The following is a 25822-nucleotide window of genomic DNA, read 5'->3' as shown; positions in this document are numbered from 1 at the left end:
CTCGGTACACTGTGGCCATCATACACTGTGGCCTCGGTACACTATGGCCATGGTACACTGTGACTCGGTACACTGTGGCCTCAGTACACTGTGGCTTCGGTACACTGTGGCTATGGTACACTGTGGCAATGGTACACTCTGGCCTCGGTACACTGTGACTCGGTACACTGTGGCTCGGCACACTGTGGCCATGGGACACTGTGACTCGGTACACTGTGGCCATGGTACACTGGGATTCGGTACACTGTGGCTCGGCACACTGTGGCCATGGGACACTGTGACTCGGTACACTGTGGCCATGGTACACTGTGGCCTCGGTACACTGTGGCCCCCTGATATACTGTTGTCCCGGTGCACTGTGGCCCCAATACAATGTTGTCCCAGTTACTCTGTGGCCACGGTACACTGTGGCCCCTGGTACACTGTGGCCCCCGGTACACTGTGGCTATGGCACACTGTGGCTATGGTACACTGTGACCCCGGTACACTAAGGCCCCGGTACACTGTAGCTCGGTACAATGTGGCTCAGTACACTGTGGCTCAGTACGCTGTGGCCAGGGTACACTTTGGCTCGGTACACTGTGGCTCGGTACACTGTGGCCCCGGTACACTGTGCATCGGTACACTGTGGCTCGGTACACTATGGCCCCGGTACACTGTGGCTCGATACACGGTTTCTCTGTACACTGTGGCCCCGATACACTGTGGCCCCGGTACACCGTGGCTCGGTACACTGTGGCTCGGTACGCTGTGGTGCCGGTACACTGTGGCGCCGGTACACTTTGGCCCCGGTACACTGTGGCTCGGTATATTGTGGCTCGGTACACTGTGGCTCAGTACACTTTGGCCCCGGTACACTGTGGCCCCGGTACACTGTGGCCCCGGGACACTGTGGCTCGGTACACTGATGACCCGGTACACTGTTGCTCGGTACACTGTAGCTCGGTACACTGTGGGCCCCGGTACACTCTGGCTCGGTACACTGTGGCCCCGATACACTCTGGCTCGGTACGCTGTGGCCCCGGTACACTGTGGCCCCGGTACACTGTAACTCGGCTCACTGTTGACCAGGTACACTGTGGCTCGGTACACTGTGGCTCGGTACACTGTGGCTCGGTACACTGTGGCCCCGGTACACTGTTGCTCAGTATACTGTTTCTCGGTACACAGTGGCCCCTGTTCACTTTGGCCCCGGTACACTGTTGACCCGGTACACTGTGGCCCCAGTACACTGTTGCTCGGTACACTGTTGACCCTGTACACTGTTGACCAGGTACACTGTGGCCCCGGTACACTGTTGCTCGGTACACTGTGGCCCCGGTACACTGTTGACCCGGTACACTGTTGACCCAGTACACTGTGACTCGGTACACTATGCCCCGGTTCACTGTGTCCCCGGTACACTGTTGACCCGGTACACTGTGGCTCGGTACACTGTGGCTTGGTACACTGTGGCCCCGATACACTGTGGCTCGGTACACTGTGGCTCGGTACACTGTGACCCCGGTACACTGTGGCTCGGTACACTGTGGCTCGATACACTGTGGCTCGGTACACTGTGGTCCCGGTACACTGTGGCTCGGTACACTGTGGCTCTGGTACACTGTGGTCATGGTACACTGAGACCCCGGTACACTGTAGCTCGGTACACAGTGGCTCAGTACACTGTCGCCCCGGTACACTGATGCCCCGGTACACTGTAGCTCGGTACACTATGGCTCAGTACACTGTGGCCAGGGTACACTTTGGCTCGGTACACTGTGGCTCGGTACACTGTGGACCCGGTACACTTTGCCTCGGTACACTGTGGCTCGGTACACTATGTCCCCGGTACACTGTGGCTCGGTACACTGTTTCTCTGTACACTGTGGCCCCGGTACACTCTGGCCCCGGTACACTGTGGCCCCGGTACACTTTGGCTCAGTACACTGTGGCTCGGTACACTGTGGCGCCGGTACACTGTGGCGCCGGTACACTTTGGCCCCGGTACACTGTGACTCGGTACACGGTGGCTCGGTACACTGTGGCTCGGTACACTGTGACTCGGTACACTGTGTCCATGGTACACTGTGGGTCGGTACACTGACTCGATACACTGTGACTCGGTACTCTGTGATTCCGTACACTGTGACTCGGTACACTGTGGCCATGATACACTGTGGCTCGGTACACTGTAGCCATCATTCACTGTGGCCTCGGTACACTGTGGCTCGGTACACTGTGGCCATCATACACTGTGGCCTCGGTACACTGCGGTCATGGTACACTGTGACTCGGTACACTGTGGCCTCAGTACACTGGCTTCGGTACACTGTGGCTCTGGTACACTGTGGCTATGGGACACTGTGGCTATGGTACACTCTGGCCTCGGTACACTGTGACTCGGTACACTGTGGCTCGGCACACTGTGGCCATGGGACACTGTGACTCGGTACACTGTGGCCATGGTACACTGGGATTCGGTACACTGTGGCTCGGCACACTGTGGCCATGGGACACTGTGACTCGGTACACTGTGGCCATGGTACACTGTGGCCTCGGTACACTGTGGCCCCCTGATATACTGTTGTCCCGGTGCACTGTGGCCCCAATACAATGTTGTCCCAGTTACACTGTGGCCACGGTACACTGTGGCCCCTGGTACACTATGGCCCCCGGTACACTGTGGCTATGGCACACTGTGGCCATGGTACACTGTGGCTTCGGTACATTGTGGCCGTAGTACACTGTGGTCCCGGTACACTGTGTCCATGGTACACTGTGGGTCGGTACACTGACTCGATACACTGTGACTCGGTACTCTGTGATTCCGTACACTGTGACTCGGTACACTGTGGCCATGATACACTGTGGCTCGGTACACTGTAGCCATCATTCACTGTGGCCTCGGTACACTGTGGCTCGGTACACTGTGGCCATCATACACTGTGGCCTCGGTACACTGCGGTCATGGTACACTGTGACTCGGTACACTGTGGCCTCAGTACACTGGCTTCGGTACACTGTGGCTCTGGTACACTGTGGCTATGGGACACTGTGGCTATGGTACACTCTGGCCTCGGTACACTGTGACTCGGTACACTGTGGCTCGGCACATTGTGGCCATGGGACACTGTGACTCGGTACACTGTGGCCATGGTACACTGGGATTCGGTACACTGTGGCTCGGCACACTGTGGCCATGGGACACTGTGACTCGGTACACTGTGGCCATGGTACACTGTGGCCTCGGTACACTGTGGCCCCCTGATATACTGTTGTCCCGGTGCACTGTGGCCCCAATACAATGTTGTCCCAGTTACACTGTGGCCACGGTACACTGTGGCCCCTGGTACACTATGGCCCCCGGTACACTGTGGCTATGGCACACTGTGGCCATGGTACACTGTGGCTTCGGTACATTGTGGCCGTAGTACACTGTGGTCCCGGTACACTGTGGCCATGGTACACTGTGGCCCCGGTACACTGTGGCTATGGTACACTGTCGCCATGGAACACTGTACACTGTGGCATCGGTACACTGTGAGCCCGGTACACTGTCGCTATGGTACACTGTGGCCTCGGTACACTGTGGCCATGGTTTACTGTGGCTCCGGTACATTGTAGCCACGGGACACTGTAGCCCCGGTACATTGTGGCCATAGTACACTGAGGCCTTGGTACACAGTAATCATGGTACACTATGGCCCCAGTTCACAGTGGTCGCGGTACACTGTGACCCCAGTAAAATGTGGCCATTGTACACTCTGGCCCTGTTCACTGTGGCCCCTGTATGCTGTGGCCACGGTACACTATGACTATGGTACACTGTGGCCCCCCGGTACACTGCGGCCACGATAAATTGTCTCCACAGTACACTGTAACCACATACACTGTGGCCACGGTACGCCGAGGCCCCGGTACATTGTGGCAATAGTACACTGTGGCCACAGTACACTGTGGCCACAGTACACTGTGGCCATGGTACACTGTAACAATGGTACACTGTGGCCCCGGTACACAGTGGCCACGGTACACTGTGACCCCGGTACACTGTGGCCACGGTACACTGTGGTCCTGGTACACTGTGGCCCCCGTACACTGTATCAATGTTACACTGTGGCCACGGTACACTGTGGCCCCGGTACACTGTAACAATGGTACACTGTGGCCATGGTACACTGTGGCCACGGTACACTGGTCCCGGTAAACTGTGGCCCCGGTACACTGTAACAATGGTACACTGTGACCATGGTACACTGTGGCCATGGTACACTGTGGCTCTGGTACACTGTGGCCATGGTTCACTGTGGCCAACGGTTCACTGTTGCCATGGTACACTCTGGCCCCGGTACACTATGGCCCCTGATACACTGTGGTCCCGGTGCACTGTGGCCCCGATACAATGTTGTCCCAGTTACACTATGGCCCCTGGTACACTGTGGCCCCTGGTACACTGTGGCCCCCGGTACACTGTGGCCATGGTACACTGTGGCCTCGGTACATTGTGGCCGAAGTACACTGTGGTCCCGGTACACTGTGGCTATGGTACAGTGTGGCCCCGGTACACTGTGGCTACGGTACACTGTTCCCCCAGTACACTGTGGCCACGGTAAACTGTGGCCACAGTACACTTTGGCCCCGGTACACTGTGACCCCGGTACACTGTCGCCATGGTGCACTGTGACCACTGTACACTGTGGCATCGGTACACTGTGACCCCGGTACACTGTCGCCATGGTACACTGTGGCCTCGGTACACTGTGGCCATAGTACACTAAGGCTTCGGTACACTGTGGTCTCCGTACACTGTGACCCCGGTACACTGTCGCCATGGTACACTGTTGTCTCGGTACACTGTGGCTATGGTTTACTGTGGCTCCAGTACATTGTAGCTACGGGACACTGTGGCCCCGGTACACTGTAACCATGGTACACTGTGGTTCTGGTACACTGTGACCATGGTAAACTGTGGTTCTGGTACACTATGACCATGGTACACTGTGACCATGGTACACTATGGTTCTGGTACACTGTGACCATGGTACACTGTGACCATGGTACACTGTGACCATGGTACACTGTGGTTCTGGTACACTGTGACCATGGTACACTGTGACCATGGTACACTGTGGCCATGGTACACTGTGACCATGGTACACTGTGGCCATGGTACACTGTGACCATGGTACACTGTGGCCATGGTACACTGTGACCATGGTACACTGTGACCATGGTACACTGTGACCATGGTACACTGTGGACACTGTATACTGTGACTACTGACATAGACAAGAGACATGGACTATGGCAACAAGAGACATAGACTATGGCAACAAGAGACCTGGACTATGGCAACAAGAGTCGTGGACTATGGCAACAAGAGACCTGGACTATGGCAACAAGAGTCGTGGACTATGGCAACAAGAGACATGGACTATGGCAACAAGAGACATGGACTATGACAACATGAGACGTGGACTATGGCAACAAGAGACGTGGACTATGACAACAAGAGACGTGGACTATGGCAACAAGAGACATGGACTATGGCAACAAGAGACATGGACTATGGCAACATGAGACGTGGACTATGGCAACAAGAGACGTGGACTATGACAACAAGAGACGTGGACTATGGCAACAAGAGACGTGGATTATGGCAACAAGAGACATGAACTATGGCAACATGAGACGTGGACTATGGCAACAAGAGACGTGGACTATGACAACAAGAGACGTGGACTATGGCAACAAGAGACATGAACTATGGCAACAAGAGACATGAACTATGGCAACAAGAGACATGAACTATGGCAACAAGAGACATGAACTATGGCAACATGAGACGTGGACTATGGCAACAAGAGACGTGGACTATGACAACAAGAGACATGAACTATGGCAACAAGAGACATGAACTATGGCAACAAGAGACGTGGACTATGACAACAAGAGACGTGGACTATGGCAACATGAGACGTGGACTATGGCAACAAGAGACGTGGACTATGACAACAAGAGACGTGGACTATGGCAACAAGAGACATGAACTATGGCAACAAGAGACGTGAACTATGGCAACAAGAGACATGAACTATGGCAACAAGAGACATGAATTATGGCAACAAGAGACGTGGACTATGACAACAAGAGACGTGGACTATGACAACAAGAGACGTGGAATATGGCAACATGAGACGTGGACTATGGCAAAGAGACATGGACTATGGCAACAAGAGACATGGACTATGGCAACAAGAAACGTGGACTGTTATTTTATCTGATCAAATATATGTAACTTTAGAAATATTGCGGGTCTTGCTTGGGCTCGAACTTGCGTCCCTGGACTCACCAGGGACTCATCAGGGACCCAACATGAGCTGAGCACAACCTCGACCCATCACTGTGTAGTCGGCAGAGAGTGTGCCTAAATGCCCAGAGCCGCAGGTTCGATCCTATCTCATGGTATCAACATTGTATTTACATATTTATCACCTTGTGATAATATGTCGTTGTTGACGTTGATATGACGTTACTAGACGTCATTTCGGCGTTGATACGACGTTTTGGATATGATATAGCGATATAATGGTTGTAGATGTTGACAATTGGATGTGTTCCAGGGTTCTTCGAGTCGACGGTTGGCAACTTGTCTGCGAAGTACGAGATCGATGTCACCCCAGCCGGCTTCACCTTCATGATCTGGTCGGTGATCTATATCTGGCTCCTGCTGGCTCATCTCTATGGTAAGCGTATCATTCATCTCTTAATAACCCTCCAGAGGTTGATAGGACTAAAGTATACTTGCTGGTTGGTCAGTAAGGTGTTGTGGTGGTCTTAATAACCCTCCAGAGGTTGATAGGACTAAAGTATACTTGCTGGTTGGTCAGTAAGGTGTTGTGGTGGCCTTAATAACCCTCCAGAGGTTGATAGGACTAAAGTATACTCGCTGGTTGGTCAGTAAGGTGTTGTGGTGGTCTTAATAACCCTCCAGAGGTTAATAGGACTAAAGTATACTTGCTGGTTGGTCAGTAAGGTGTTGTGGTGGTCTTAATAACCCTCCAGAGGTTGATAGGACTAAAGTATACTTGCTGGTTGGTCAGTAAGGTGTTGTGGTGGCCTTAATAACCCTCCAGAGGTTGATAGGACTAAAGTATACTTGCTGGTTGGTCAGTAAGGTGTTGTGGTGGTCTTAATAACCCTCCAGAGGTTGATAGGACTAAAGTATACTTGCTGGTGGGTCAGTAAGGTGTTGTGGTGGTCTTAATAACCCTCCAGAGGTTGATAGGACTAAAGTATACTTGCTGGTTGGTCAGTAAGGTGTTGTGGTGGCCTTAATAACCCTCCAGAGGTTGATAGGACTAAAGTATACTTGCTGGTTGGTCAGTAAGGTGTTGTGGTGGTCTTAATAACCCTCCAGAGGTTGATAGGACTAAAGTATACTTGCTGGTTGGTCAGTAAGGTGTTGTGGTGGTCTTAATAACCCTCCAGAGGTTGATAGGACTAAAGTATACTTGCTGGTTGGTCAGTAAGGTGTTGTGGTGGTCTTAATAACCCTCCAGAGGTTGATAGGACTAAAGTATACTTGCTGATTGGTCAGTAAGGTGTTGTGGTGGTCTTAATAACCCTACAGAGGTTGATAGGACTGAAGTATACTTGCTGGTTGGTCAGTAAGGTGTTGTGATGGTCTTAATAACCCTCCAGAGGTTGATAGGACTAAAGTATACTCGCTGGTTGGTCAGTAAGGTGTTGTGGTGGCCTTAATAACCCTCCAGAGGTTGATAGGACTAAAGTATACTTGCTGGTTGGTCAGTAAGGTGTTGTGGAGGTCTTAATAACCCTCCAGAGGTTGATAGGACTAAAGTATACTTGCTGGTTGGTCAGTAAGGTGTTGTGGTGGTCTTAATAACCCTCCAGAGGTTGATAGGACTAAAGTATACTTGCTGGTTGGTCAGTAAGGTGTTGTGGTGGTCTTAATAACCCTCCAGAGGTTGATAGGACTAAAGTATACTTGCTGGTTGGTCAGTAAGGTGTTGTGGTGGCCTTAATAACCCTCCAGAGGTTGATAGGACTAAAGTATACTTGCTGGTTGGTCAGTAAGGTGTTGTGGTGGTCTTAATAACCCTCCAGAGGTTGATAGGACTAAAGTATACTTGCTGGTTGGTCAGTAAGGTGTTGTGGTGGTCTTAATAACCCTCCAGAGGTTGACCCGTTGCCGCCCTCGATGCTGGTGCACTTCAACAATGATAACACAATTCCTCCTCTACAGCCTTGATCCTGATGTGTCGAAGGAACGCTGTGGGCCCGGTGTACACCAGTCCCTCGGTGCTCACCTCCTCCTTCCTGCTCACCTACACCTTCAACCTGATGGCCAACGTGGCCTGGCTCTTCGTCTGGGACAATGAGCTCATCGTGTTCGCCTCCGCCCTGCTGTGGTTCATCGTCCTCACCAACTGGATGGCTTTTGGCATGCTGCATTACAGGTATTTTGATGGTTGGTCAGGACACTACCACTCTCAGGATGGGTATGGGGGTCCACTACCACTCTCAGGATAGGTATGGGGGTCCACTACCACTCTCAGGATGGGTATAGGGGTCCACTACCACTCTCAGGATGGGTATGGGGGTCCACTACCACTCTCAGGATGGGTATGGGGGTCCACTACCACTCTCAGGATGGGTATGGGGGTCCACTACCACTCTCAGGATGGGTATGGGGGTCCACTACCACTCTCAGGATGGGTATGGGGTCCACTACCACTCTCAGGATGGGTATGGGGTCCACTACCACTCTCAGGATGGGTATGGGGGTCCACTACCACTCTCAGGATGGGTATGGGGGTCCACTACCACTCTCAGGATGGGTATGGGGGTCCACTACCACTCTCAGGATGGGTATGGGGGTCCACTACCACTCTCAGGATGGGTATGGGGGTCCACTACCACTCTCAGGATGGGTATGGGGTCCACTACCACTCTCAGGATGAATATGGGGTCCACTACCACTCTCAGGATGGGTATGGGGGTCCACTACCACTCTCAGGATGGGTATGGGGGTCCACTACCACTCTCAGGATGGGTATGGGGGTCCACTACCACTTACAGGATGGGTATGGGGGTCCACTACCACTCTCAGGATGGGTATGGGGGTCCACTACCACTCTCAGGATGGGTATGGGGGTCCACTACCACTCTCAGGATGGGTATGGGGGTCCACTACCACTCTCAGGATGGGTATGGGGTCCACTACCACTCTCAGGATGGGTATGGGGGTCCACTACCACTCTCAGGATGGGTATGGGGGTCCACTACCACTCTCAGGATGGGTATGGGGGTCCACTACCACTCTCAGGATGGGTATGGGGGGTCCACTACCACTCTCAGGATGGGTATGGGGGTCCACTACCACTCTCAGGATGGGTATGGGGGTCCACTACCACTTACAGGATGGGTATGGGGGTCCACTACCACTCTCAGGATGGGTATGGGGGTCCACTACCACTCTCAGGATGGGTATGGGGGTCCACTACCACTCTCAGGATGGGTATGGGGGTCCACTACCACTCTCAGGATGGGTATGGGGGTCCACTACCACTCTCAGGATGGGTATGGGGGTCCACTACCACTCTCAGGATGGGTATGGGGTCCACTACCACTCTCAGGATGGGTATGGGGGTCCACTACCACTTACAGGATGGGTATGGGGGGTCCACTACCACTCTCAGGATGGGTATGGGGGTCCACTACCACTCTCAGGATGGGTATGGGGGTCCACTACCACTCTCAGGATGGGTATGGGGGTCCACTACCACTCTCAGGATGGGTATGGGGGTCCACTACCACTCTCAGGATGGGTATGGGGGTCCACTACCACTCTCAGGATGGGTATGGGGTCCACTACCACTCTCAGGATGGGTATGGGGGTCCACTACCACTTACAGGATGGGTATGGGGGGTCCACTACCACTCTCAGGATGGGTATGGGGGTCCACTACCACTCTCAGGATGGGTATGGGGGTCCACTACCACTCTCAGGATGGGTATGGGGGTCCACTACCACTCTCAGGATGGGTATGGGGGTCCACTACCACTCTCAGGATGGGTATGGGGTCCACTGCCACTCTCAGGATGGGTATGGGGGTCCACTACCACTTACAGGATGGGTATGGGGGGTCCACTACCACTCTCAGGATGGGTATGGGGGTCCACTACCACTCTCAGGATGGGTATGGGGGTCCACTACCACTTACAGGATGGGTATGGGGTCCACTACCACTCTCAGGATGGGTATGGGGGTCCACTACCACTCTCAGGATAGGTATGGGGGTCCACTACCACTCTCAGGATGGGTATGGGGTCCACTACCACTCTCAGGATGGGTATGGGGGTCCACTACCACTCTCAGGATGGGTATGGGGGTCCACTACCACTCTCAGGATGGGTATGGGGGTCCACTACCACTCTCAGGATGGGTATGGGGGTCCACTACCACTCTCAGGATGGGTATGGGGTCCACTACCACTCTCAGGATGGGTATGGGGTCCACTACCACTCTCAGGATGGGTATGGGGGTCCACTACCACTCTCAGGATGGGTATGGGGGTCCACTACCACTCTCAGGATGGGTATGGGGGTCCACTACCACTCTCAGGATGGGTATGGGGGTCCACTACCACTCTCAGGATGGGTATGGGGGTCCACTACCACTCTCAGGATGGGTATGGGGTCCACTACCACTCTCAGGATGAATATGGGGTCCACTACCACTCTCAGGATGGGTATGGGGGTCCACTACCACTCTCAGGATGGGTATGGGGGTCCACTACCACTCTCAGGATGGGTATGGGGGTCCACTACCACTTACAGGATGGGTATGGGGGTCCACTACCACTCTCAGGATGGGTATGGGGGTCCACTACCACTCTCAGGATGGGTATGGGGGTCCACTACCACTCTCAGGATGGGTATGGGGGTCCACTACCACTCTCAGGGTGGGTATGGGGTCCACTACCACTCTCAGGATGGGTATGGGGGTCCACTACCACTCTCAGGATGGGTATGGGGGTCCACTACCACTCTCAGGATGGGTATGGGGGTCCACTACCACTCTCAGGATGGGTATGGGGGGTCCACTACCACTCTCAGGATGGGTATGGGGGTCCACTACCACTCTCAGGATGGGTATGGGGGTCCACTACCACTTACAGGATGGGTATGGGGGTCCACTACCACTCTCAGGATGGGTATGGGGGTCCACTACCACTCTCAGGATGGGTATGGGGGTCCACTACCACTCTCAGGATGGGTATGGGGGTCCACTACCACTCTCAGGATGGGTATGGGGGTCCACTACCACTCTCAGGATGGGTATGGGGGTCCACTACCACTCTCAGGATGGGTATGGGGTCCACTACCACTCTCAGGATGCGTATGGGGGTCCACTACCACTTACAGGATGGGTATGGGGGTCCACTACCACTCTCAGGATGGGTATGGGGGTCCACTACCACTCTCAGGATGGGTATGGGGGTCCACTACCACTCTCAGGATGGGTATGGGGGTCCACTACCACTCTCAGGATGGGTATGGGGGTCCACTACCACTCTCAGGATGGGTATGGGGTCCACTGCCACTCTCAGGATGGGTATGGGGGTCCACTACCACTTACAGGATGGGTATGGGGGGTCCACTACCACTCTCAGGATGGGTATGGGGGTCCACTACCACTCTCAGGATGGGTATGGGGGTCCACTACCACTTACAGGATGGGTATGGGGTCCACTACCACTCTCAGGATGGGTATGGGGGTCCACTACCACTCTCAGGATAGGTATGGGGGTCCACTACCACTCTCAGGATGGGTATGGGGTCCACTACCACTCTCAGGATGGGTATGGGGGTCCACTACCACTCTCAGGATGGGTATGGGGGTCCACTACCACTCTCAGGATGGGTATGGGGGGTCCACTACCACTCTCAGGATGGGTATGGGGTCCACTACCACTCTCAGGATTGGTATGGGGGTCCACTACCACTTACAGGATGGGTATGGGGGGTCCACTACCACTTACAGGATGGGTATGGGGGTCCACTACCACTCTCAGGATGGGTATGGGGTCCACTCCCACTCTCAGGATGGGTATGGGGGTCCACTACCACTTACAGGACGGGTATGGGGGGTCCACTACCACTTACAGGATGGGTATGGGGGGTCCACTACCACTCTCAGGATGGGTATGGGGGGTCCACTACCATTTACAGGATGGGTATGGGGGGTCCACTACCACTCTCAGGATGGGTATGGGGGGTCCACTACCACTCTCAGGATGGGTATGGGGGTCCACTACCACTCTCAGGATGGGTATGGGGGTCCACTACCACTTACAGGATGGGTATGGGGGTCCACTACCACTCTCAGGATGGGTATGGGGGTCCACTACCACTCTCAGGATGGGTATGGGGTCCACTACCACTCTCAGGATGGGTATGGGGGTCCACTACCACTTACAGGATGGGTATGGGGGGTCCACTACCACTTACAGGATGGGTATGGGGGGGTCCACTACCACTCTCAGGATGGGTATGGGGGTCCACTACCACTCTCAGGATGGGTATGGGGGTCCACTACCACTCTCAGGATGGGTATGGGGTCCACTACCACTCTCAGGATGGGTATGGGGGTCCACTACCACTCTCAGGATGGGTATGGGGGTCCACTACCACTCTCAGGATGGGTATGGGGTCCACTACCACTCTCAGGATGGGTATGGGGTCCACTACCACTCTCAGGATGGGTATGGGGGTCCACTACCACTTACAGGATGGGTATGGGGGGTCCACTACCACTCTCAGGATGGGTATGGGGGGTCCACTACCACCCACAGGATGGGTATGGGGGTTCACTACCACCCGCAGGATGGGTATGGGGGTCCACTACCACCCACAGGATGGGTATGGGGGTTCACTACCACTCACAGGATGGGTATGGGGATCCAATACCACCCACAGGATGGGTATGGGGGTTCACTACCACCCGCAGGATGGGTATGGGGGTCCACTACCACCCACAGGATGGGTATGGGGGTTCACTACCACTCACAGGATGGGTATGGGGATCCACTACCACCCACAGGATGGGTATGGGGGTTCACTACCACCCGCAGGATGGGTATGGGGGTCCACTACCACCCACAGGATGGGTATGGGGGTTCACTACCACCCAAAGGATGGGTATAGGGGTCCACTACTACTCACATGATGGGTATGGGTGGGGGTCCACTACCACTTACAGGATGGGTATGGGGGGTCCACTACCACTCACAGGATGGGTATGGGTGTCCACTACCACTCACAGGATGGGTATGGGGGTCCACTACCACCCACAGGATGGGTATGGGGGTCCACTACCACTTACAGGATGGGTATGGGAGGTCCACTACCACTCACAGGATGGGTATGGGGGTCCACTACCACCCACAGGATGGGTATGGGGGTTCACTACCACCCACAGGATGGGTATAGGGGTCCACTACTACTCACATGATGGGTATGGGTGGGGGTCCACTACCACTTACAGGATGGGTATGAGTGGGGGTCCACTACCACCCACAGGATGGGTATGGGGGGTCCACTACCACTCACAGGATGGGTATGGGGGTCCACTACCACCCACAGGATGGGTATGGGAGTTCACTACCACCCGCAGGATGGGTATGGGAGTCCACTACCACTTACAGGATGGGTATGGGGGGTCCACTACCACTCACAGGATGGGTATGGGGGTCCACTACCACCCACACCCACAGGATGGGTATGGGGTCCACTACCACTCTCAGGATGGGTATGGGGGTCCACTACCACCCACAAGATGGGTATGGGGTCCACTACCACTCACAGGATGGGTATGGGGGTCCACTACCATCCACAAGATGGGTATGGGGGGTTCACTACCACTCACAGGATGGGTATGGGGGTCCACTACCACCCACAAGATGGGTATGGGGGTCCACTGCCACTCGCAGGATGGGTATGGGGGTCCACTATCACCCACAGGATGGGTATGGGGGGTCCACTACCACCCACAGGATGGGTATGGGGGTCCACTACCACTCACAGGATGGGTATAGGGGTCCATTACCACTCTCAGGATGGGTATGGGGGTCCACTACCACTCTCAGGATGGGTATAGGGGTCCACTACCACTCTCAGGATGGGTATGGGGGTCCACTACCACTCTCAGGATGGGTATGGGGGTCCACTACCACTCTCAGGATGGGTATGGGGGTCCACTACCACTCTCAGGATGGGTATGGGGGTCCACTACCACTCTCAGGATGGGTATGGGGTCCACTACCACTCAGGATGGGTATGGGGTCCACTACCACTCTCAGGATGGGTATGGGGGTCCACTACCACTCTCAGGATGGGTATGGGGGTCCACTACCACTCTCAGGATGGGTATGGGGGTCCACTACAACTCTCAGGATGGGTATGGGGTCCACTACCACTCTCAGGATGAATATGGGGTCCACTACCACTCTCAGGATGGGTATGGGGGTCCACTACCACTCTCAGGATGGGTATGGGGGTCCACTACCACTCTCAGGATGGGTATGGGGGTCCACTACCACTTACAGGATGGGTATGGGGGTCCACTACCACTCTCAGGATGGGTATGGGGGTCCACTACCACTCTCAGGATGGGTATGGGGGTCCACTACCACTCTCAGGATGGGTATGGGGGTCCACTACCACTCTCAGGATGGGTATGGGGTCCACTACCACTCTCAGGATGGGTATGGGGGTCCACTACCACTCTCAGGATGGGTATGGGGGTCCACTACCACTCTCAGGATGGGTATGGGGGTCCACTACCACTCTCAGGATGGGTATGGGGGGTCCACTACCACTCTCAGGATGGGTATGGGGGTCCACTACCACTCTCAGGATGGGTATGGGGGTCCACTACCACCTACAGGATGGGTATGGGGGTCCACTACCACTCTCAGGATGGGTATGGGGGTCCACTACCACTCTCAGGATTGGTATGGGGGTCCACTACCACTCTCAGGATGGGTATGGGGGGTCCACTACCACTCTCTGGATGGGTATGGGGGTCCACTACCACTCTCAGGATGGGTATGGGGGTCCACTACCACTCTCAGGATGGGTATGGGGTCCACTACCACTCTCAGGATGGGTATGGGGGTCCACTACCACTTTCAGGATGGGTATGGGGGGTCCACTACCACTCTCAGGATGGGTATGGGGGTCCACTACCACTCTCAGGATGGGTATGGGGGTCCACTACCACTCTCAGGATGGGTATGGGGGTCCACTACCACTCTCAGGATGGGTATGGGGGTCCACTACCACTCTCAGGATGGGTATGGGGTCCACTGCCACTCTCAGGATGGGTATGGGGGTCCACTACCACTTACAGGATGGGTATGGGGGGTCCACTACCACTCTCAGGATGGGTATGGGGGTCCACTACCACTCTCAGGATGGGTATGGGGGTCCACTACCACTTACAGGATGGGTATGGGGTCCACTACCACTCTCAGGATGGGTATGGGGGTCCACTACCACTCTCAGGATAGGTATGGGGGTCCACTACCACTCTCAGGATGGGTATGGGGTCCACTACCACTCTCAGGATGGGTATGGGGGTCCACTACCACTCTCAGGATGGGTATGGGGGTCCACTACCACTCTCAGGATGGGTATGGGGGTCCACTACCACTCTCAGGATGGGTATGGGGTCCACTACCACTCTCAGGATTGGTATGGGGGTCCACTACCACTTACAGGATGGGTATGGGGGGTCCACTACCACTTACAGGATGGGTATGGGGGTCCACTACCACTCTCAGGATGGGTATGGGGTCCACTACCACTCTCAGGATGGGTATGGGGGTCCACTACCACTTACAGGACGGGTATGGGGGGTCCACTACCACTTACAGGATGGGTATGGGGGGTCCACTACCACTCTCAGGATGGGTATGGGGGGTCCACTACCATTTACAGGATGGGTATGGGGGGTCCACTACCACTCTCAGGATGGGTATGGGGGGTCCACTACCACTCTCAGGATGGGTATGGGGGTCCACTACCACTCTCAGGATGGGTATGGGGGTCCACTACCACTTACAGGATGGGTATGGGGGTCCACTACCACTCTCAGGATGGGTATGGGGGTCCACTACCACTCTCAGGATGGGTATGGGGTCCACTACCACTCTCAGGATGGGTATGGGGGTCCACTACCACTTACAGGATGGGTATGGGGGGTCCACTACCACTTACAGGATGGGTATGGGGGGTCCACTACCACTCTCAGGATGGGTATGGGGGTCCACTACCACTCTCAGGATGGGTATGGGGGTCCACTACCACTCTCCGGATGGGTATGGGGTCCACTACCACTCTCAGGATGGGTATGGGTGTCCACTACCACTCTCAGGATGGGTATGGGGGTCCACTACCACTCTCAGGATGGGTATGGGGTCCACTACCACTCTCAGGATGGGTATGGGGTCCACTACCACTCTCAGGATGGGTATGGGGGTCCACTACCACTTACAGGATGGGTATGGGGGGTCCACTACCACTCTCAGGATGGGTATGGGGGGTCCACTACCACCCACAGGATGGGTATGGGGGTTCACTACCACTCACAGGATGGGTATGGGGATCCACTACCACCCACAGGATGGGTATGGGGGTTCACTACCACCCGCAGGATGGGTATGGGGGTCCACTACCACCCACAGGATGGGTATGGGGGTTCACTACCACTCACAGGATGGGTATGGGGATCCACTACCACCCACAGGATGGGTATGGGGGTTCACTACCACCCGCAGGATGGGTATGGGGGTCCACTACCACCCACAGGATGGGTATGGGGGTTCACTACCACCCACAGGATGGGTATAGGGGTCCACTACTACTCACATGATGGGTATGGGTGGGGGTCCACTACCACTTACAGGATGGGTATGGGGGGTCCACTACCACTCACAGGATGGGTATGGGTGTCCACTACCACTCACAGGATGGGTATGGGGGTCCACTACCACCCACAGGATGGGTATGGGGGTCCACTACCACTTACAGGATGGGTATGGGGGGTCCACTACCACTCACAGGATGGGTATGGGGGTCCACTACCACCCACAGGATGGGTATGGGGGTTCACTACCACCCACAGGATGGGTATAGGGGTCCACTACTACTCACATGATGGGTATGGGTGGGGGTCCACTACCACTTACAGGATGGGTATGAGTGGGGGTCCACTACCACCCACAGGATGGGTATGGGGGGTCCACTACCACTCACAGGATGGGTATGGGGGTCCACTACCACCCACAGGATGGGTATGGGAGTTCACTTCCACCCGCAGGATGGGTATGGGAGTCCACTACCACTTACAGGATGGGTATGGGGGTCCACTACCACCCACAGGATGGGTATGGGGGGTCCACTACCACTCACAGGATGGGTATGGGGGTCCACTACCACCCACACCCACAGGATGGGTATGGGGTCCACTACCACTCTCAGGATGGGTATGGGGGTCCACTACCACCCACAAGATGGGTATGGGGTCCACTACCACTCACAGGATGGGTATGGGGGTCCACTACCATCCACAAGATGGGTATGGGGGGTTCACTACCACTCACAGGATGGGTATGGGGGTCCACTACCACCCACAAGATGGGTATGGGGGTCCACTGCCACTCGCAGGATGGGTATGGGGGTCCACTATCACCCACAGGATGGGTATGGGGGGTCCACTACCACCCACAGGATGGGTATGGGGGTCCACTACCACTCACAGGATGGGTATAGGGGTCCATTACCACCCACAGGATGGGTATGGGGGTCCACTACCACCCACGGGATGGGTATGGGGGGTCCACTACTACTCACAAGAAGGGTATGGGGGGGTCCACTACCACTCACAGGATGGGAATGGGGGTCCACTACCACTCACAGGATGGGTATGGGGGTCCACTACCACTCACAGGATGGGTATGGGGGTCCACTACCATCCACAAGATGGGTATGGGGGGTTCACTACCACTCACAGGATGGGTATGGGGGTCCACTACCACCCACAGGATGGGTATGGGGGGTTCACTACCACTCACAGGATGGGTATGGGGGTCCACTACCACCCACAGGATGGGTATGGGGGGTTCACTACCACTCACAGGATGGGTATGGGGGTCCACTACCACCCACAAGATGGGTATGGGGGTCCACTACCACTCACAGGATGGGTATAGGGGTCCACTACCACCCACAAGATGGGTATGGGGATCCACTACCACCCACAGGATGGGTATGGGGGTCCACTACCACCAATAGGATGGGTATGGGGGTCCACTACCACCCACAAGACGGGTATGGGGGTCCACTACCACCCGCAGGATGGGTGTGGGGTCCACTGGACCACCTACAGGATGGATATGAGGTTCATAATAAATGAACTAAACTAAAACTATACACATTTAAGACCACTGTGTGTTTCAGTGTGTATCGCCATGGGCCCTGGATGTGCCATCATGCTAAGGTTGACCTCTGGATGTACCGGGTCCTCTGGCACAACGGCATGGCACTCTACACCACCTGGAGCACCATCGCCGCCCTCCTCAACCTGGGCGTGGCCCTCAGGTCAGTATTAGTGCCAGGTTTTGTCAAGCATTGATGCGTTCATTGGCTAGAACCTCTGCATCCTTCTTGTGATCGAGTTGGCTTAGGCTGTATTGACTTTTGGCGAGTTTGGAAACTTTTCGGATTGCAGTATTGTTACTGCAATCTTGTAGTGCTTCCCAGCTCATACTGTTTAATATATGTAAACAAAGCCGCCATAATTGTGGACAGATGTACAGATTGTGAATCCTGGCCCTGGTGTTAATTATTTCAGATAATAGTATTTTGGGGGATTATTGACACACGTCTTGTGTTGAACTTGACTAATGCCTTTCAAGGGTGCATGATCAATTGTGGTTACTGCACTGAACTGTGTGAAGCAGCGTCCAAGAGTCTGGGGCCAGATTCACGAAGCAGTTACGCAATCACTTACGAACCTGTCTATCTTTTCTTAATCTTTGGCGGATTTGTTTACAATTATTAAACAGTTAATGAGCTCCGAAGCACCAGGAGGCTGTTTATAACAATAACAACAGTTGATTGAGAAGTTTTCATGCTTGTAAACTGTTTAATAAATATAACCAAAGAACTCAAAGAATGAGGAAAGATGTACACGTTCGTAAGTACTAGCGTATAGCTTTGTGAATCTGGCCCCTGGTCATTCAGGGTCGCTAGGCCATCAACCAGGAGGCTTCTTACCGCCATTACTGTTTATCTCTAAACCTTTAATAAGCACACTATTTTATCGTATTTTTACCTTGTTGTGTACAGGAGAACACAACTTCCCACTCCTATACAGTCTTCTCTTCCCGCAGCTCACCCCTACTTGTTTACCCTGGAATATGACTCCTAGACAACGTCTAACTCCTCTTACAAGGCTTAGGGCTCCCCCTTACCACAACACATCTTACTTTACCTGAGTAGTTTACCCTGGAATATGACTCCTAGACAACGTCTAACTCCTCTTACAAGGCTTAGGGCTCCCCCTTACCACAACACATCTTACTTTACCTGAGTAGTTTACCCTGGAATATGACTCCTAGACAACGTCTAACTCCTCTTACAAGGCTTAGGGCTCCCCCTTACCACAACACATCTTACTTTACCTGAGTAGTTTACCCTGGAATATGACTCCTAGTCAACGTCTAACTCCTCTTACAAGGCTTAGGGCTCCCCCTTACCACAACACATCTTACTTTACCTGAGTAGTTTACCCTGGAATATGACTCCTAGACAACGTCTAACTCCTCTTACAAGGCTTAGGGCTCCCCCTTACCACAACACATCTTACTTTACATGAGTAGTTTGCCCCTGGAATATGACCCACCAATTAGTTTACAACCATGTCTCCAATCACTGGTGGAGCCTTCGAGACAGACTGTCATGCCACTGACTACACTCTTCAGCAGTGCTAAGTCACAACAATGGATTATGGTTCCACACTACACCCTTAAACAATTATCCCTCTCTCACTATGAGAGCTTACAGGTGACTGATGGAGTTTGTCTACTCCCTCGTGAAGGTCTTCTGGTCTCAGATTACTTGTCCAAGAGGCCATTAGACCTACGCAGCCACCACTACGCTCATCAAGTAACTCTGGCAACAATTTGTCATATTTCCTCTTTAAAGTTTGGACTTTTGTTCTAAAATTTCTTACATTTGCTGGAAGGTGCTTATTAAAGAGATACATGAACATCTTATTGGCCGAAACGCCGTACGTGCGTATTAGTGGCTCTAAGCATAGTATGTACTAACTCTTATCTATAGATCCAACATTATGTTTGTAACTCATTTTGAATGTATGTAATTTTACCTGAATAAACATTATCATGTTCACACAGTACTCTTCAACTGAGCTTGTGGCACCCCTATTTTGCATTGGATAAATTTTACATTTATTAGCATATATCTCACTCCAATATGTAATTATATTAAGCACGTTTGAAACCCCGATCTTACATGCGTAAAGTATTAAATATCTCTCTCTCTCGTCTTCACTCCAAAGAGTTCAAGTTGCACTTTATTAACAGGCATTTTCCTTGTAAGTGTCAGTGATAGTGTCTTAATGCTTGCTCCTCATAATTATCTGCCGTGTTGTGGTGTATCCTGCAGGTATGCTGCCGGTCTGGACATGCAGTATGTGGTGTATGTGGTGCTCGGGGCCCTCTCCGGCATAATGATCCTGTGGTTCGTCCTCGAGAACACCATTCTTGACCGCTACGTTCGCTACACCATTACTCCCTATGCTGGTAAGTTGATTGATTGATTGATGAAGATTAAGCCACCCAAGAGGTGGCACGGGCATGAATAGCCCGTAAGTGGTGGTCCTTTTGAGCCATTACCAGTATCAAGAGCTGATACTAGAGATCTGTGGAGGTGGGAGTGCACCCTGCGTGACGGGAGATGTCTCCCGTGCTGGTAAGTGTACCCAAGGTCTCTTATTAATGGCGCCTCTGGTGCAGTGGTCTACAGCCTCCACTCACACTCCAGGCAACCCGGTTCGATTCCTGGGTGGGGCAGAAATGGTTGGACACGTTTCCTTTTTCACTTGTTCATGTGACGGTGCACAAGTACCAACAAGTTATGCAACTGTTGCACTCACCTAGTTGTGCTTGCGGGGGTTGAGCTTTGGCTCTATGGTCCCGCCTCTCAACTGGTGTGTGTTACATTCTCAAGTAGGTCAATAGTTGGCCTAGAGGGACTTTCATAAGCCTAAGTACAGGCTTCCTATCCACCTCAACGGTAGTTTGAATGACATAAATATGAATTTGTATTATACCCAAGATGTTATATACTGTATAGGCAATGGATTCTGATGCTTACTTATCATTCCTTAGTTACAGGAAAAATACTTTTCAACACGTCACCAACAGGTAACAAAGGTAACAAGACTTGTTGACGAAATCTAGAGCTAACAAGAGTTGGTTTGTTGTCTTCCCAAACAAAGATTTCAACACTAAAGTTCACCCTAAAAATGTTCCTAGAGCTAACAAGAGTTGGTTTGTTGCAGTGGTGATCGTGGCTCTGGTCGGGATCTACATAAAGCAGTATGCTGAGTCAACCACTGAGACCGGCTACTTCATTGTGGTTCTGCTGGGCGTGGCGGTGTTCTGCTTCGTGGCTCGTCTGGGACTGGTGATTGTCCGGGCCTGCAAGAACCCACTCTATGTCAACAACAAGATTGGCGACGATCCTGTTCTGAGCTTTGCTGCATGATACTGGGGTTATGTCGACCCTTCTGCCACTCAAGATGTCGCTACGTACTCCAGCCTCTAGGACCACTGCTATGTTCTCCAGCCTCTAGGACCACTGCTATGTTCTCCAGCTTCTAGGACCACTGCTATGTTCTCCAGCCTCTAGGACCACTGCTATGTTCTCCAGCCTCTAGGACCACTGCTATCTTCTCCAGCTTCTAGGACCACTGCTATGTTCTCCAGCCTCTAGGACCACTGCTATCTTCTCCAGCTTCTAGGACCACTGCTATGTTCTCCAGCCTCTAGGACCACTGCTATGTTCTCCAGCCTCTAGGACCACTGCTATCTTCTCCAGCCTCTAGGACCACTGCTATGTTCTCCAGCTTCTAGGACCACTGCTATGTTCTCCAGCCTCTAGGACCACTGCTATGTTCTCCAGCTTCTAGGAGCATTGCTATGTTCTCCAGCTTCTAGGACCACTGCTATGTTCTCCAGCCTCTAGGACCACTGCTATGTTCTCCAGCTTCTAGGAGCATTGCTATGTTCTCCAGCTTCTAGGACCACTGCTATGTTCTCCAGCCTCTAGGACCACTGCTATGTTCTCCAGCTTCTAGGAGCATTGCTATGTTCTCCAGCTTCTAGGACCACTGCTATGTTCTCCAGCCTCTAGGACCACTGCTATGTTCTCCAGCCTCTAGGACCACTGCTATGTTCTCCAGCCTCTAGGACCACTGCTATGTTCTCCAGCCTCTAGGACCACTGCTATGTTCTCCAGCCTCTAGGAGCATTGCTATGTTCTCCAGCCTCTAGGACCACTGCTATGTTCTCCAGCCTCTAGGACCACTGCTATGTTCTCCAGCCTCTAGGACCACTGCTATGTTCTCCAGCCTCTAGGACCACTGCTATGTTCTCCAGCCTCTAGGACCACTGCTATGTTCTCCAGCTTCTATGACCACTGCTATGTTCTCCAGCTTCTAGGACCACTGTTATGTTCTCCAGCCTCTAGGACCACTGCTATGTTCTCCAGCTTCTAGGACCACTGCTATGTTCTCCAGCCTCTAGGACCACTGCTATGTTCTCCAGCCTCTAGGACCACTGCTATGTTCTCCAGCTTCTAGGACCACTGCTATGTTCTCCAGCTTCTAGGACCACTGTTATGTTCTCCAGCCTCTAGGACCACTGCTATGTTCTCCAGCTTCTAGGAGCATTACTATGTACTCTACCTTCTGGGAGCATTGCTACATGCTCCAGTACCTAGAAGCTTTCCTACATACACAGCTTCTAGGAAAGATGATCACTTGTTTGCAGTTCATATATTATAAACAATCCATCCTGCCAAAATAATGATTCTTATAGCAACTATTTCATCAAACAAAATTTACCATGCATGATAAATTTACATGGTCAATTTATGCCTCCACAAGACATGGAACCTTTTGGGGGTTTCCAGGGATCAACGGGCCTGTGGCCCAGTCTCCGAGAGACCATTACAACAGTGTTTCTGTTTTGTACTATTAATTTTGTAGAGGGCACAACATATAAGCCCTAAACCAAATGAAGATTCCTAGCACTAGTATACAAAATATATGTACTATAATAGCCAAAAAAATTGTATATTTGGTCTTGTATTGCTCGACAGGTTAGACAAGGGAATTACAGACATGGAATAAATTGTACAATACTGGAATGGATAAAAGAATGGTTAAAATTAAGCAAGCCAAAAGGGTCGTGCCAAACGGATATAAATCTCACGGGGACAAGTGTGGTGAGCGGGGCACCGCAAGGGTCCATATACCGTAGTATCGAAAAATGCAAGTCCTTGCATGTGGGGCAAAAGTGCACAAAAAAAGCTACAAAAATGTAAAATATTACCTAGCAGCAGATTGACGAAGTAAGGGATTTTGAGGTGAGAATCCATCAGCGGCTGAAAGTGGCAATTGAAAGTTGCAGTAAAAAAAAATTATAGGAATAGTCAAACAAATCTTTGACTTTAAGGATTGAAATGGAACTATCAGGGAAAAGTGCCAAGCCATTTTGACTAGCACTGGGAAGGGATAAGAATTTGGGATGGGACAGTAAAAGAAATGGTGCCCTACCACTAGGATGGTCGGGGATTGAATCCCGACCTGTAGACTGTGAGACCATCACTCTACCATCGACCCAGTGGTTGGGTTTGATTTTAAAGGCCCTTGCTTTTAAAGCTTGATCTTGAGTTACATCATTGTTTCAGCATTTATGGCTTTGGGTGTAGGCAGGTCCATGGATTTATAACCTTGTGGGTGAAAAAGATCTCCTGGTTTTCTGTCCTTTGTGGCTTGTTAAGCTTGAAGCCATTGTTCTTTAAAAGTGGTATATCTGATCTTTAATATCCTCCAAATTGTTTAATATTTTGAAAAGTTTCGATGAGATCAGTCCTGTCATGCCTGGTTTGCAGTGTTGTTAGCCCTGTGGCTAACAACACTGGGCCCAATGCTGAATTTTCTCCAATGCAGATAGTTCTTCTGAAAATGAGTCTCTGTGCAGGCTCTGTCCACGTCAAGTCTTGTGTGTGGCGGTACAGTAGTTCTAATGTGGGTGCACACAGTTGAATAACTACCCATTTTCCTTAACAAAGCAGCTAGCTTCCTGTTCTTGTCAAGGCCACTAGTGGCACTCAGGCAAATTCAGGCAAATTTTGTTGTTTATATATTTTGATATTTTTAGATTAATTCAAATAATACAAAATATTAATTTTGGGGAGGAGTCCAACAGTCCATTTGAAGAAATAGTTGCTATAGATACTGTACTTTTTTTTTTTTTTTTTAGAAGGATGGGCTGATTATTTTATAAATGATAATTTTAATGAATGACACAACTCTTGGTTGTGAGATTATTATTTTTTTTTTTTTTTTGAGATATATACAAGAGTTGTTACATTCTTGTACAGCCACTAGTACGCGTAGCGTTTCGGGCAAGTCCTTAATCCTATGGTCCCTGGAATACGATCCCCTGCCGCGAAGAATCATTTCAATTATGGTAGCAATGCACTTGGTGGTTCTTGAGGCAAATGCATTCACTTTCTCTTCCTCTCAGAACCCTGACCTAGACAAATCTAGGTTAATGATATTACTGTAACATTGAATGAATGTTGATACAATGAATGGCGATACAACAACACTGATCAACTGTTGATCCAATGTCGACTCCACATTGAGCACATGTTGATTAAACATTGATCTATTGTTGACCTGAAATTAATTGAAAACGTCGATCACATGTTGATTCAACATTACCCAAACATATTTTGTCTGTTGGGGAGGTTTAATACACATTATAAAACCAGAGCAATCATATATATTTCTTGACAGGTATGTGTGTAACCTCTTAACAGATATAATCATCCAACACCCAGGAGAAAAACGGGCTCGAGTACTTGCTGGATCAGCGTTTAATCAACGTTGGATCAACATTTAGTCAACTTTTGATCAATGTTTAGTTAGCATTACATTCACTTTAAATCAACATTTAATTAAAATTTAACCAATGTTAGCTCATTCTTTAATGTTGCATTGACATTTAATCACTATTGGATTAACACTTAATCAGCATCAAACCAACATTTTCAAAGTTGATTCATTCATACATGAATATCATAACATTGTCATCCACACTTCCTAGGAAATAAACATTCCAATCACCCGGGCTCGAGGAGACCACTCAATAACTCGGTCGATGGAGCTTTGGCCTCACACGTGCGGAGTCCAGGGTTCAAGTCTCCTACAGCCCAGGTGAATGGAATATCATGTGCCCAGATTTGCCTGGGGGAGGGGGGGGGGCATCTAAACTGACCTCTGGTCTTCATTCCGTCGTATATGTCACACACACAAAAGCAATACATCAGTACAATGTACACATAGGCCTTAAAATGTTGCCTAATTTTTTTAGGCAACATAAATTTTTTTTTTTATATACTGACATGTTGCCTCTGGTTTAGA

At 51.8% G+C, this 25822-nt stretch overlaps 1 protein-coding gene across 1 annotated transcript in view; it reads left to right on the top strand.

Annotated features, from left to right (window-relative positions):
* The window catches only part of LOC123770780 (uncharacterized), a 191732-nt gene extending 165920 nt beyond the window's left edge, over positions 1–25812 (top strand). The window contains exons 4-8 of the mRNA XM_045762936.2: positions 6606–6728; positions 8252–8465; positions 18535–18675; positions 20767–20903; positions 21665–25812. Of these exons, the coding sequence (XP_045618892.1) occupies positions 6606–6728; positions 8252–8465; positions 18535–18675; positions 20767–20903; positions 21665–21870 (821 nt within the window). The 3' untranslated portion in view covers positions 21871–25812. The remainder of the gene's footprint in view (positions 1–6605; positions 6729–8251; positions 8466–18534; positions 18676–20766; positions 20904–21664) is intronic.
* The last annotated feature ends 10 nt before the right edge of the window (positions 25813–25822 follow it).

The sequence above is a fragment of the Procambarus clarkii genome, chromosome 14, assembly GCF_040958095.1.
Source record: "Procambarus clarkii isolate CNS0578487 chromosome 14, FALCON_Pclarkii_2.0, whole genome shotgun sequence".
In the NCBI taxonomy this organism is placed as follows: domain Eukaryota; kingdom Metazoa; phylum Arthropoda; class Malacostraca; order Decapoda; family Cambaridae; genus Procambarus; species Procambarus clarkii.
The sequence above is the reverse complement of the archived record's forward strand: the minus strand, read 5'-3'. Positions and strand labels throughout refer to the sequence as shown.